Consider the following 15,057-nt stretch of genomic DNA (forward strand, 5'->3'; position numbering starts at 1 on the left):
TTGGGACCTTCAATGTACAGTCTGTTCAAACATTGCATCTTGTTTGTACTCTAGTATATCTATTTGATTAATAGAATAGGATTGGTTTTAGAAGACCGAGGTAACGCCTCCAAGTGTAGTATGTTAACGTTAAAAACAAGGATATAATTTTAGAAATGAAATGAAAAATCTACATTGAACGTATAGTCTATAAAAAATTGAAATATAACTCAATACAAATGTTTGTACTCATTACAAAACACAACAATGAACAACCAATCCCGTTTACTAATACACCAATCAATGCTATTACCAAAACAAATGTTACGTTCAAGTGAACTTTGCTTTCAGTTAAAACGCCTCAATTTACTGCATAACTCATTGAAATGTTAAATAATTTCGTAGCTACAAAGTCTTTGTTTGCAAAACTAAAGGTTAGGGCACACTGAGCCAAGCAAGGATTAAGCGCAGTGGCTGTAATACAATGCAAACTTTGTAAAGGGATAGTACAGTATACTTAGTAGAGCGAATGGCTTAAACTCGGACATTGTGTAACCCAGCCTTAAAACCTCAAAAGTGAATCGTAATACAGAATTCCAGTGAGTAGTGGTAGAAGTGAATTTCACAATTAACGCATATTTTGGAATCTCTCTGCTGTAAATACAACTCATTATTCCCAGATTTTCATTGGAAATCCGATTCAGAAAGCATTTCACTGAGAATGGAATTTCGGAATGTTCAGCTTTGAAATGCTTTAAGAAATATGTTCGGACTTCTAACAATGTTCTAGAGTTTTCGATTCGAGTATCTTTGTGAATGAAACAGTGCTAAATGTTAAAGGAAGTCTATGTTATTTATGAAGTTATTCTCGGTCTTTATTTAACTTCACATAGTTACGATCTAATGTATTTCGGTAAAATTACTAAATTCTGTACTGCAAAAGTTGTACTTGTACATTGTTTAATTTAAAACAAAAATCTATAAATATTACTTACGTGTTTTTATACTCACACTATTATATCAATATTTACATGTACGAGTATGTACATGTTTAAGTAGGTAATATTATTTCAGGTATAATTCATTATTATATCCAAGCACATTAGCGAATACGAGATAGTTCAATGAGCCAGCAAAGCAAACAATAACACAAAAAAAACTTTCCAGACTTTACATGGAACACGATTCTAATACGAACCAATAACGAACGAAAATAAAAACCGTTTCGTTCGTTTTTAGTACAACCTTATGAAAAGGTACTTTTTAGTTTATGCCCCAGAGCAAACAAAAAGTTTTTACATCTCCAAAGAAAACATCTAGGACCAAGACAAGGTTGTTTGAACAATGTAAACTGGGTCGCTATAGCTGTAGGCCCGTATAACCGTGGCTCGGAGTAATCAACGGTTGCTTTGAAAATTATAGACCCGAGCCAGAGGGTGGGAGGCTGATTGTTAAGTCGACTGTACGACAATACCACCGCTATGTAACTGCAGGCGGTCAGTATTGATAGCATTTATTTAATTACGATTCAAAAAACCCTTAACATATTAGTATCTTGTGAAAAAAATGAAATATTTGTATTATAAAACTTGACACTGAATTTCAATAAACTTAAATAAAATTATTTCACCATACCTCTTCTTTCTCCAATATCTCTAAGAGATAGTATTATACTTTGCTTAACTGAAGAGTGAACGTGGTAATCAGTAGTATGACTAGATAAAATTAGCACATTCTCAGATACGTCAGCAAAACTTAAGTAAGTTGATACCGTACTATTTTGTTTGCTTCAGTATATAAAACATAAAAAGTAATAAATATTATGTGATATGAGGTATTTTAATAGAATCTTGTGGACCTAACATTTATGGGCAACAAATTGGTTATGATAGTACCTAGTCTTTTAATCTTCATTTAAGCTACTAGCTTCTGTCAGTGACTTCGCCCACATTCACTTGGGATAAAAATTTAACCCCTATTTCAAATTTAACCTTGATTTTTTTATACCTTCAGCCTTTTTGACGAGAAGGAGTAACAAACAAAAAGACATATAAACGAAACATGTCATGTAACAGTAGGTACTATTATGCACCACATATTCAACTAACTACATACCTAATATCTATAAACCTTTGTTTGTCACCCAGTGAGCTATTAAGCGGTAACTGCAATTTGCATGCGTCAATAGTATCTTATCGGAACGCACTGTACCGAGCAAATTGTATAACCATAATGGACAGAGGCTTTATTGCATAACGATTATGTGATGGCTATAACATCACACGTTTGATTATGTTATGACCCAAATGACTATTTATTTATTATTAAAAAATGAATACTCTTTGACGGAAATATTCAGCGTCTTTACCTACTCCATACTCACAATTAATACGAATTTCATACTTCGATCTCCAAGGCAAGATTATGGTATACCTTCTACTATTCTTCCGTAAAGCAGGCTATTATTACAAAAAGGACTGTCACTGATTACTGACAATGTTAATAAACCAGAAATTTAACTTCATCGACCAACTGTAACTATACAATGAAATATACAGTATTCATATGACTCATATGACTTAAATGAAATTACAAGTAGTACTCATCCACAGAAAAATAATACAAATATTTCAACGAAAATCGAAATCACCAATTTTTGGAAATCTTCAAACAAAATAAATTTCTGTGTGACAGCTTCTTGTAAGTTGACCACAGAGCTGTAATGTAGTAGGTTGTCTTGGAATGTTACGGGCATGCAGCACGGGTGTTGCAATGCCGTATTTATAAAGAGTGCTCAAATTAGCTCAAAGAGAAAAAAATCGCTCATTTTCTTATATTGTCAGCCAAGATGATAACTAATATGTGGTTTAAATGAAGTCATATGAGTTTTCTCTATATGGTATGATACTGTATCTGTATTACTATATCATACAAAGAAAACAGGGTATTTTAATACTCTAAATAACAGAATAATGAAAACAAAGATTTTACTATAATTAAATTGAAATTAATTATATCATACCTGATTAAAATAAATGCCAACGAAACTAATAGAACAATATTACATCCTTTAATATTAATTATTTTTAATTACAACCGAGTTTGATTAAATTCTTGGACAGCTTGATTTAATTTTAGTTCAATATTAAAATAATTATTCTTACAAAGTTGTGGATTACGAATTGTGAGGGTTTCATAATAATTTTGTAATAATAGAGCAGCTTTTTGTTATTTAATTTTACTTGAATTAAATCGAATAAGTGTTTCTTTTTAAAATCGACAATACGTTTTCAGTCCGCTTTAGTTGGAGTACTGATAGAATTAACGTTGATAATTTGTTATGGAAATCCATGAAAATCTACTTCTATTAATTAGGTGATAAACGAAATCAGACTTTAATGATCACACAACACGATACTAAAACTAATGTTATTCCCTTCTCTCTCATCCTCAATCGTTTCAAACTAAGTAAAGCTAATTTCTTGAATGCCGTAATTAACAGAGTTCACACAGCCTAAATGTGTTGAACGTAAACACCTACATAATTAAAGTAAACCTAAATTACTCAAAAGGTTTCGTCTAGATCGCGATATAGCTCTAAGTACTCGTTAACAGTTCACCCAATTCAGAAAACCAATCACGACCCTTTTGCAGCAAAAGCATTGACCCTATTCAGCGAAAATCAAACGCCCATTTTGATAATCTAAACACATTCAACCCTTAATATCGGTAGTCCAATATAACGTATATAATTATCATTTTGAGTGGATATATCCACGTGGGTGTAGCTAATAACGAGGGATGGCAAATTTCCATGGACGCGAGTGTACTTAGGACGGCCATGTGGACGTCATATTGTAGCCTCTATATTCTCGGACAACAGCTGCTGTAGATCGAAACGTAGTGTCATACTGGCCAGTAGAAATTACGGCTTCTTTTATTAAAAGTTCTATGACGTAACTGGCCGGTTGTGAAACCAATATATGAATTGATTAGAGTGTCTGCACACGTTTGCATGGAAGAATATAACCTATTGGATACTTTTGCTTTAAACCAACCTTGTTATAAGAATGTGAGCTTGAATATCCAGTCTGACGTTCCCTCGTGCTTCATTCAGGGCGGGAGGAGTCATTTGATGATTTTACCTTAAATAACTGCACGAGTGTTAAAAAAGCGACGATGCACTTATGAAATTTTCTACTTTATTTCAAACTACCAATACTTGAGATCTTTTACTTTTAAAATATTTACCCGAGTTTCTAATCTAAAGATGTCAACAAATCAACTACCGAAATGCAAAACTCAAATTCCTCTATCAAATCAAATTCCATCGGCCATTCATGACCGAACGTTCACCAGTTAATACGGCAGTGTGTCTCAACACTTCCCTTTGATGTGTCGTGTATGTAGGCTGCGTACAACTTGGACCGTTGTTTTAAACTTGTAACAGCGTGAAATCGTGCGACAGGTCAGTGCGCATCATGCACACGTTACGTACGTCGTGCGTGCATGCCCTACATATTTTGTGTCTCTTTATTTTGATAAATATTTTTGTTTATCAAGCGGTGGACATTTTTGGCAAAGAAACGACAGACTTCAAGATTACTTGATGTTCTTGTGTTGATTATCTCTTAGACAACGACATTGATATATTTATTAAAAAAAATACTACTTCATAATATTTATTACTCTGGCTCTCATCACCCTGTTACAACAAAGAGATACTGGGGCTACATCTGTTATTAAAAAAAAACATAAATTCAGTCGCTTTAATGCTTGCATGACCACATTGTTCAACACCGCCTACATATACATAATTATACATTATACTGTTCAAGAAGACCACTTTGAAATTATTGATTAACATATTCTATGAAACTTACCTTCATAATTCAAACCCGCAATATTAATTTGAAATGCAACGCACACTTGAACAATAGACTTCATCTGTCGTTACATAGACAATATTGCAATATCTAAACTTAATACCCTATTGTAATAGGAAATGCAGTGCGCCATTGTACTGGGATTTAACAACCTCCACTGTTGATAGCTATAGCTTGTAAGTCAGCTATTAGGTACAGGTGCAGGGATTAATATTCGATTCGATGTAGATACTGTTACATGATGTTAAAATCAATCTTCGATGTGATGGTTGATTACTTGTCATACGTTATGTTACTTGATACAGTTCAAATTCAATACAATAGCAAAAATAGTTGCATTATATTATGTCAGAATAATATCCCAACAGTAATTTATTTCAACTATACTTTTCTTATGAATAGTCAAAATCGGATACGAATGAATGTCGTGATGGCCTCCGGGCCATCAAATCTAAGCTTTTAAGCTTGCTCATGTCTTAATCCTCCGGGATTAAGACATGAGCAAGTAAAGCTTATGCTTATGCTTAATAACCTTCTCCATGTAAGAAGAGATGGTCAGCAGTGGCTACTATAGGCTGTAGATGACTGTCTATAATTCAATCAGTAAAATATCAATAGGCTTTAGAATACTCTTCTATAAAAATCCATCGCCAACTCCCCAAAATAAAAACATAACTCCTTAAAAGTTTTTTTAATCCCATACTAATCACTTTAAAAAGAAGCTAGCGACAGCAACCAACCACAAGTACGTACGTTAGCATTCATATTTACATTAAAATGTCCATTGTTTATTCTCCCATCTGTAAGTACTGTTCAACCTGTTCCCCTCCGTGGAGCCACGCAGTTCGTGCGAACACGAGCGGTGACACACTTTCTTTCTCGTACCACACGGACAATGAGGTGATCAATTATGAAAGCTTAGTTGAACACGAGAAATATATGGAGAAGTACAATGGCTTATGTACAATGTGGAGTTGTTATTTTACTGGAGAATATAAAGTACAAGTAGGTATACTCATCACATAATTGGCAGGCATTGTTAAATATCCAGAACTTGAACTGATTTTAGATAAGTGTCAGTAGCTATATAGTTAGTATGAATCTTAGAACGAGCACCTAATTTCACTGACGGACGGATTCACGGAGTATTTTTTTGACGTTTAATGAAAACCTCCTCCTTTTTGGGAAGTCGGTTAAAAAGTGTCAATGTTTGGTTTAAAATAATCCTTGGACTTTAACTTTGATCACAAACCGGAATAAGAAAAAAAGGTAGGTATCTTTGCAAAAATACTTGTAAAAAAATCACACACTATCTAAAATTACTTCGTATCACAATACAACAAGCAAAGCTTCATCGACATCAATGGACGCCCCTAAACAAACTACAAGCAGGTAAAATTCAATTCGTCCACAAATTGCTCGATTATTCGCAGATATTTGTGTCCCGAAACCTTCGTGAAACCATTCTTTATTATGTAAATTCATCTCTGGGGGTTGCCTTTATTTTTCCGCGAGTTTTTTCATTGTTTGGCGTTTCGGGTATTGTGAAAATCAAGCGGTTTAGCAGTGATACATTGTTGTATAAAGCTAAAACTGATTGAATGATATGTGACATAAATAAGAATAAATGGGAACTTGAAACTTACACCATCATGCAAGATTTAAACAAAAGTGGGCTGTAAAGATGTGGACAAAGGTCTAATTTCGTATTAACTTCACACGGTTTAAGGAATTATTGACTTTTATTCGCGACGTCCTTTGAATGAAGGACGGCACCGCCCATCTCAATTCCTTAATTAGTGAATTGGTCGAGGAAAACAAGTCAATCTGAGATTAACAATTAATTAAAGAAGCATTACTCTCAATTAGATTTTTTGCAAAATATAATATATAATATAGGTATATTACTTTATTCATGTATTGTATAATTTACAATGATTATAATACCATGCTAGAGGCAATAGTATAGCGTAAAGTCCCTAAATCAATAAACTATTTGCTAATTGTTAACCCATTGGTGAGTAGAGTAAACTCTGACAGCTACAGTAATTTGCCTAATGGGATTTTACACCTCACAAGCGCCAAAAGGTGTGTAGTGTGTACTAGAAATTAAATAAAAAAACACACATTTCAAATAACAATTTGTCAGCTAAAATAAATCGTATTACACTATTTTGTCTATAAAACTTCCAAATAAAAATATTTCATCTATCCTTATAAATAAAATCCCAACAATATACCACCATTTGATAGGCCATTTTTTCTAACAAAACAATGTAAATGCGGTACGCGTACTATCAATTTCGCTTTTTACTTCAAACAGGCTGTATTTGTTTCCACTATGCTATCTTCAAAGAGTCGAGGATGAGATAAAAACTTTTTTGTTTTCCCTCCGTCGTGACACGGCACACAGAAATGTTGAGCTCTTATCATTCTTTGTTTGTACCGCCCACATAGCTCGGTTTTTGGAAACTAAATCCGTAAATACGGTAAAGCGTTTATTTTACATTCATTTTCATCACAAACATGTTCTTCCTTTCTGACAGACTTCTTGACAATTCAAAAGTGCCTTTATATTTATATTTATTTGCTGGCTTTAAAATAATTTACTTGCGTAGGTACGCTGAATTAAAATAATGTGAAGGCTTTTACTTTGACAATATTTAATTTTCTGCGGGAACACGAGCGAAAAATTTGCTGATAATTCAGTAGGTACCTATATTATTTTAAACGAACTTTATAAAAATAAATAATATGGTTTTTCAACTTTGTTTCTGATGAAATCATTCAAAAGACTCTACAGTAGGTAAAATATTTTTTCCTCAATAATATTTTCTTTACCATACTGGCTGCTGAATTTATCAACATAATATTTTATATACCATTTTTCATACACTGCAAATAAAATAATACGCAGTATCAATAGCAACTAGCTCAAATTCGTTGTCGTTCATTTCGTTTTACGGTTCCATGTATAATGAACGTTGTTCCATGTAATCCCAGATTGGAGGGTGCATTCAGACGAACTGGTAACTAATTAGCCGGAGTGAGCTTCCACAGAAGTGGTTGAAAGCCACATCACAAAGGTAATGGTCATCCATTTGATAGGTCTATTGAATGCTTTACAACTGTATAGCAACGATATTGATTTGTGTGATTCCATGGTAGTTGGGCATGCCGGAATTATACGCTATGCCGTGGACGCTTTTGTGAATTAGTCGCATCGCACGTCGTCGACCAATTTGTGGACTTCAGTCGATTTGAAAATGTTTGTCTTTGGTTTTTAGATAGACGTTGTGCCTTTCTGTTTCATCAAAGCTTTATATTCAGCATAAGTGTTAAAAATACCCTCAAAGTCACTGTATTATGTATCAAAATTGTATACATTTTAAATGTAATTTTATGCGTACAAGAGGGACGAAATAATTGGTGACCTTTGACCGCTTTTTCGGCCAACCTTTTTAAAATAAAATTATTTTCTTCAAACATCATCACCGCTTTTCCTATCCTAATCTGTGTGGAGGCACCCTTCCTGTTTTGTTTGTTATATGTTCTTTAGGCCTTGTGAGGATATTTTATTAATTTTGTATCTAATATAATAAGTATTTTCAGACACATTTAAAAATCACATAGCCATCGTACTTGAAATCAATCTCTTTAACTACTTTGAACGTCTGTTGACATACATTTTGTCGGACGCCCTGAGATTCAGAACTGCCAATCACTCAATTGCTGAAAGGGATCAAAGGACACATAACCTTAGAGCAAAAATAGCATCTACAAGAGTTAGTAACAAAATACCATCAATAAGACAAGATGAGAATGTTGATGAGAAACCAAATAAGTTTCAATATTCAAATTATGGAAATACTGTCTTAGTTATATAAATTCCTATTGACAGCAATTATGCTACCAAAGCGTTCCGGCAGTTGAAGGTTGAGCCTTGAGAAATGTTGGGCACTGAGGAAACGTTCGTCATAATTACTTCAAAGGCAATTAACGCGCAAATAAGAGGGACTCAATAAAATTTTGAGTAGGTACAGAGGCCAATGTGTTTACTGTGCCTACTTTTCTTGCAAAAATATTTAATGACAAATTGAGATCTCAAGGTCATTATGACATACCAATATTGTTAACGTTGTACGTTAACTTTAGGTATATCTACTAAAGGGAGCAAATACACCTATCATATACGAATTTTTTTCAAATTATGAACCTGATTACAAAGAAACCCCATGATCGACTATTGCACTTGTATGTATCCTTGAAGTACACCTGCTTCTCGAGCCAGAGTCCTGGTAACCCGCTAGGTAGTCTGCAGCCCCGGTCTATTTAGAGCTGAAATACTGAAACCTACCATACATACCTTCTTGAAGCAAGAAAACGAAAATAAATGGAATTCAGACGAAGTTCCCTTTTTTGTAATAAATTAAAATATGTATATTTCTACGTCGTATCTCTAATTGTGGTATAATTCTCATACAGAGAACTCCACCATGTTGTCTAAAAAAACAAACCCCGTTTAAATACTGGGTATTCTCTAAGGGAGTTCATGAACCGTGTTTGAGTTGAAAGAACTAAAGTTCTTTGACCGCAGTGCATCTCCCTGGACTCTCAATACAGGCAAATACAACTTCATAGGTACTTATTTACTTTGTTCTTGTTTGCTAAGTAACTGACATAGACTGTCTTGTTGGTTGCGAGTTCCCAAGTGCAAGTAAACGCAAAAGCCGAGTACGAGTCTCTATATTTAGCTGAAGGTAGTACATATTTACGTCATAGATGAAAATTGAAATTCAGTCTTGTTTGAAATATATCTGGGCAGTCAGCCTCGTTACCAACCTCATATTTTATGAACTTCCGATGTACACTGCAACATGAGTCATGTTCTCAGTGAGCTTTTTATAAATTTTACTGCAAAAAATAACAATAATAATGTTTTTTTTTTATTGTTTCAGATCAACATTAACAATCAAAGTTGTTATTGGTACGTACTTGCAATTTTAATATTCTAAATACTAATTAATTTAAAGTCATCGATCGTGACTGTTTTAATCATTGAACGTGAACTCTGCCGGATTTCCAATAATCTCCACGCGTTTGGCAGGTGGGATCTATAGTATTTAGTACTGGGGAAGCTCACAATAAAACACACAGCCCATTTGTAGCTCGGTATAATTAAGACTGCCCTTGACAATTCACGTTGACAACTGACATAGACAACTGATGTTGTACACAGATTATGCGCTTACACTACATCCCTCCCCACTTAATTAAGAATTACAACAATTACCCCTCTCTAACTTATTACCTACTTAATATCTAACAAATTATGATTAACTTAAGAATACTTATAGTTTATGGTTTTACCCACTCGACAACTCCGAACGGGACGTGGCTGGGTCGGTACTGGGGTGGTAGGAGGCGTGGTAAAGTCCTCACTGTTTGGCATGCCTAAATCCTCAACGGACTCTGTATTGGTACCTATCTTACCCCCGGGCTCACCCAGCTGCTCGCCTCGAACTACGGTCCGCTCAGATGGGATCTCCGCCTGGATATCAGGCTCCAAAGTCTGAGGGTCCACGGAAGACGGTCTCGTACCTGTGGGGACTACAAGCGAACTCCTCGTTCTACGCTTTAGCTGGTCGAGATGTCTATGGTGAACGTTACCCTTATCGTCAAGAATTTTATAATCATTAGTTCCTGTTGACTTAATCACAGATCCTGGTTGCCATTTTTCTGCCTTTAGATACTGACGGTACCAAACATCGTCACCTACTCCTACTTCTCTACTCTCCCCACCTTTACCTCTAACCTGCCGCTGCTGCGACTCACGAACCTTGCCTTCCCTATCTGGTTTCAACGCGTCTAACCTAGTCCTTAAACGTCTGCCCATCAGTAATATCGCCGGACTTTCTCCCGTAGAACAATGTTCGGTATTACGGTAATGTAGTAAGAAATTATTCAAGGTCAATTCTATATTTTTGTTCTCAGCTATAGCCTTTTTAATAACCTTCTTTAGGGTCCTGACTGCGTTCTCCGCCGCCCCATTTGACGCGGGATGATAAGGGGCTGTAAATACGTGTTCCACCCCGTCACCCTGTAAAAAGGTGGCAAATTCACTACTTGTAAATGGTGGACCGTTATCTGTCACTATCTGCCTAGGAACGCCAAACCTACTCCATAGTTCACTAAGCTTAGAAATAGTACTTCGAGCTGACGTATTAGGAACCAAAAAAACTTCTAACCATTTTGACATGGAGTCTACTACGACCAAATACAATCTACCTCCGATGGGGCCCATAAAATCTAAATGGAGCCTAGTCCATGGGCGGTGAGGCCAGGGCCAGAGCCGTGGCTATGGCTTTGGATTTAACTATCCCCATGTGCGGCTCATGTATTAATTTTAACACTTTATCTCGGCAACCATCAGGAATTACAACCCTATGCCCCCACATAACACATCCTAATTCCTCGTATAATTCCGACTTCCTATTAAAATAAGGTTGCATACCTACTATACTACACACTTCGGGCCAACCGTCCCGTATAAACGATAAAACCCTACTCAGAATGGCATCCTTCAATGTAAATGTTTTTATTTGTTTATTATCCAATAATAACGCTTCTTGTGCAAAGTGTAAATATGTCTGTTCCGGAATTACGTCACTTTCTTGTTTAGTAGTATTGATCGGCAACCGCGATAGGCCGTCCGCACAGTTTTCGTTAGTTTTAATGTATTCTATATCGTAGTCATAAGCAGACAAAATGACGGCCCACCTCTGCATCCTACTCGCGGTCATAGTCGGTATCCCGGCATTAGGGCCAAAGATAGAAACCAACGGTTTATGGTCAGTGCGTAATGTAAATTTTCGTCCGTATAAATATTGATGGAATTTCTTTACACAGAAAATAATAGCTAAAGCTTCGCGGTGTATTTGAGAATAATTTTTCTCCGCAGCAGTGAGGGCACGCGACGCATACGCCACTGGACGCTCGCCCCGCACCCCGCGCTGCGCCAATACCCCTCCAATACCCCGCGCGCTCGCATCACACGTCACGATAACCGGTTTCCTAGGATCGTAGTGAGCTAACACCTCGCTACTGACTAACGCTCTTTTGACTTCTCCGAATGCGCGCTCGCACTCACTGTCCCATTTCCATGGAATCTCCTTCCGCAGTAAACTATGCAAAGGAGCTAGTAAGGAACTAAGATTTCTAGTAAATCTTGCGTAAAAGTTAATCATACCTAGGAACGAACGTAATTCTGTTACATTGGTAGGAGCTTCAATCTTAAGAATAGCATCAATCTTAGAAGTATCCGCTTTAATTCCATCTTTTGATATCACATACCCCAAATATTTAACATTGTCTACCAAGAAAACACATTTATCCTTCCTTAACTTTAATCCGTTGTCAGCTAAACGCTTCAAAACAGCCTCAAGGGCCTGTAAATGCTCCGTTCTAGTCTGACCTCCTATGATGATGTCATCAAGAAACGCTTGCACATGCGGAATGCCCTGTAATAAATTTGTCATAATGCGTTGGAAAATTCCTACGCTAGATGCTAAGCCAAATACTAACCTATTGTATCGAAATAACCCTCGGTGTGTGTTAATGACAGTAAACTTTTTGGAATCATCCAACACAATCTGATTGTAAGCATTAGATAAATCTATTTTGCTTAAATATTGAGCTCCATTTAACCCTACCAAAACATCATCAATTCTAGGAAGTGGGTAACGATCGACCAGCAAAACGGGGTTTAAAGTAGACTTGTAGTCCGCACAAATACGTAACGTACCGTCAGCCTTATTAACAGGCACCAGTGGAGAAGCCCAGTCCGAGCAGTCCACCGGCTCGATGACGCCGGCGCGCAGCATCGCATCGAGCTCAGCGTCGACGCGCTCACGGAGTGCATACGGCAGGGGCCGTGCTCGGTGAAATACGGGTTCCGCGCCCTCACGCACCCGCAGTGTTGCCTTGCCCCCCCTGTACCGTCCCAGCCCTCCACTGAACAGTTCTTTATACCTGTCAAGTAATTTACACAACACAATATCAATTTGTTTGTCATCCTTCCTGATAAAATTACACTGAAACTTTGGAATATCTATTTGTAATTCTGCCAACCACTGTCTCCCAATCAAAGATGTGGTACCATTCTCAATGACAAATAATTCTAATTGTTTTTCTATGGCATCATAACACACTGACGGTTTAATTATACCCAAGGGCTTTATTTTCGAGCCATCATAAAATTTTAGGATAGTATTATCATTTTTAATAGGCAAATGGTCAAAATACAAATCATATACATTTTTATTTATACACGAAATGGCTGTGCCAGTGTCTATCTCCATTACAATTGGAATGTTATCTATAAGAATGGGTAAACTCACCGCCTTATAATTATTTAATGCCAAGAGATTTAGATCTTCGATAACCCCTTCTTCATCACTGGTCCCGTAGTCGAGATCTCCGAAATGAAATCCGCGCCTAATCGCTTTTTCTTGACCGTCATTGTTTTCCTGCGACCTTCGACCTTTCCACTCAGGACACACCCGCCGCAAGTGACCCACATTTTGACATTTGCTGCACACAAAGTTCCGATAGCGGCACCTGTCAAAATCGTGATTCGCCGCCCCGCATGCTGCGCAGCCTGCGTTCACCGACCCGGCTGAGCCCGTCATCCTGACATTGACCGGCCGCGTGCGGCCTCTAACTGTCGGTGCTACCGGTCCCGCTCCGCCAACTCTGCGCCCGCGTCCTTGTCCGACACGCCCCGCGCACTTTTCTAGCGCATGGACCGAGCACGTACTCCTCGCCTCTGATGCTCCTTTCCCCTCAACCACAGCTGCGTCCCTCTCCGCTGCTTCTAACGAACACGCCAACTTGACCGCCTCCGCAAAATTTATGGTGTCATTTTCAGCGAATAACCGCTGCCGAATGACGTCACTGCGCAGCCCGCAGATAAATTGGTCGCGTAAGTTTTCGTTCAAATTGGTGTTGAACTTACAATTCCGCGACAATTTCTTCAGTTCCGCTACGTATGTGGCCACATCCTCCGTAGCACCTTGCCGTTTCTGTCGAAATCGGTATCTTTCCGCTAACGAAGATGGCGGCGGTTGTAAGTGTTGTTGCATCAAATCACCAGCTTGTACGAAAGATAATTCCGAAGGCTTGTTTGGACTAGCGAGATTAACCAGCAACTCGTAAGCTTCATCCCCCATACTAGCAATCATCGTCGGTAACTTCATTTCGTCCGAGACCTTGTTCACCTTGAAGTACATCTCAAGTCTGTCCATATAAGACGTCCATAACCCCGACCGCATGTCGAACTCTTTGATTTTACCAATCGACATTGTGACACACTGTAGATTGAATGCGCACGCAAAACCGTAACTAATTGTCCTCGTCGCCACTATAGTATTTAGTACTGGGGAAGCTCACAATAAAACACACAGCCCATTTGTAGCTCGGTATAATTAAGACTGCCCTTGACAATTCACGTTGACAACTGACATAGACAACTGATGTTGTACACAGATTATGCGCTTACACTACAGGATCACAGTTGGGTCAATGCCTAAGTTTGAATGACATTATCAGATCGTGAATCATTTAACTTAACATACGTATTTATCAATGAATGAAATGATATTGGTAGAAGAAGTATGATATATTTATCGACGAGCGTATATGCTCGTAGAATAGCAGCCTAACACAATATGTAAAAAGGTCGTCCCTTTCATACAATTGACTTTTACGTCATGTTGAGGATGACAAGCATCTAGTATTACCTTTATTCCCAGATAAGTGGGCACGTAACTCAAGACGATGTGTTCAATGCTAATAGAAGCTTGTTTGATCTGAAAGGGGCACAGGTGCGTCCCATTACAAATTGGTCCCGCGATGAGCTAGGCGGAATATTGCTACGGTACATCAAAATTATTGTCAACTCTACAAGATTTATGAACCAGTTTATCACCCACGCAAAAATGTATTGTTTTCGTTTCCTAGAAATTATGCCGCCTTAATAAAAACAGAATATTCTCTTCAGCAAAGTAAGTAATTTATTTCATTTCTTACGTTCCCTTTAAATCCACTTCATATTAAATCAAGTACGGCAGGGTTTCAGCGTAAGTCTTTCGTTTTGTTGCGTAGTACTTGTAACTGTTACAAATATAATGAG

At 37.3% G+C, this 15,057-nt stretch overlaps 2 protein-coding genes across 4 annotated transcripts in view; one reads left to right on the forward strand and one right to left on the reverse strand.

The window, feature by feature from the left end:
* Positions 1 to 15,057, forward strand: part of LOC118267589 (uncharacterized) — a 236,205-nt gene that overhangs the window by 109,362 nt on the left and 111,786 nt on the right. For all 3 annotated transcript variants that reach the window (XM_050694351.1, XM_035581660.2, XM_035581662.2), the window contains exon 4: positions 9,824 to 9,852. The gene's annotated coding sequence lies outside the window, so the exon portion shown is untranslated. The remainder of the gene's footprint in view (positions 1 to 9,823; positions 9,853 to 15,057) is intronic.
* LOC126910799 (uncharacterized protein K02A2.6-like) lies at positions 10,207 to 14,227 on the reverse strand. The gene is made up of 2 exons (XM_050694486.1): positions 11,531 to 14,227; positions 10,207 to 10,965 (listed from the first exon to the last, which is right to left on the reverse strand). Exons 1-2 carry the CDS (start codon positions 14,225 to 14,227, stop codon positions 10,207 to 10,209), a joined length of 3,456 nt encoding a protein of 1,151 aa, XP_050550443.1.

Source organism: Spodoptera frugiperda, chromosome 6 (assembly GCF_023101765.2).
Source record: "Spodoptera frugiperda isolate SF20-4 chromosome 6, AGI-APGP_CSIRO_Sfru_2.0, whole genome shotgun sequence".
NCBI lineage: Eukaryota > Metazoa > Arthropoda > Insecta > Lepidoptera > Noctuidae > Spodoptera > Spodoptera frugiperda.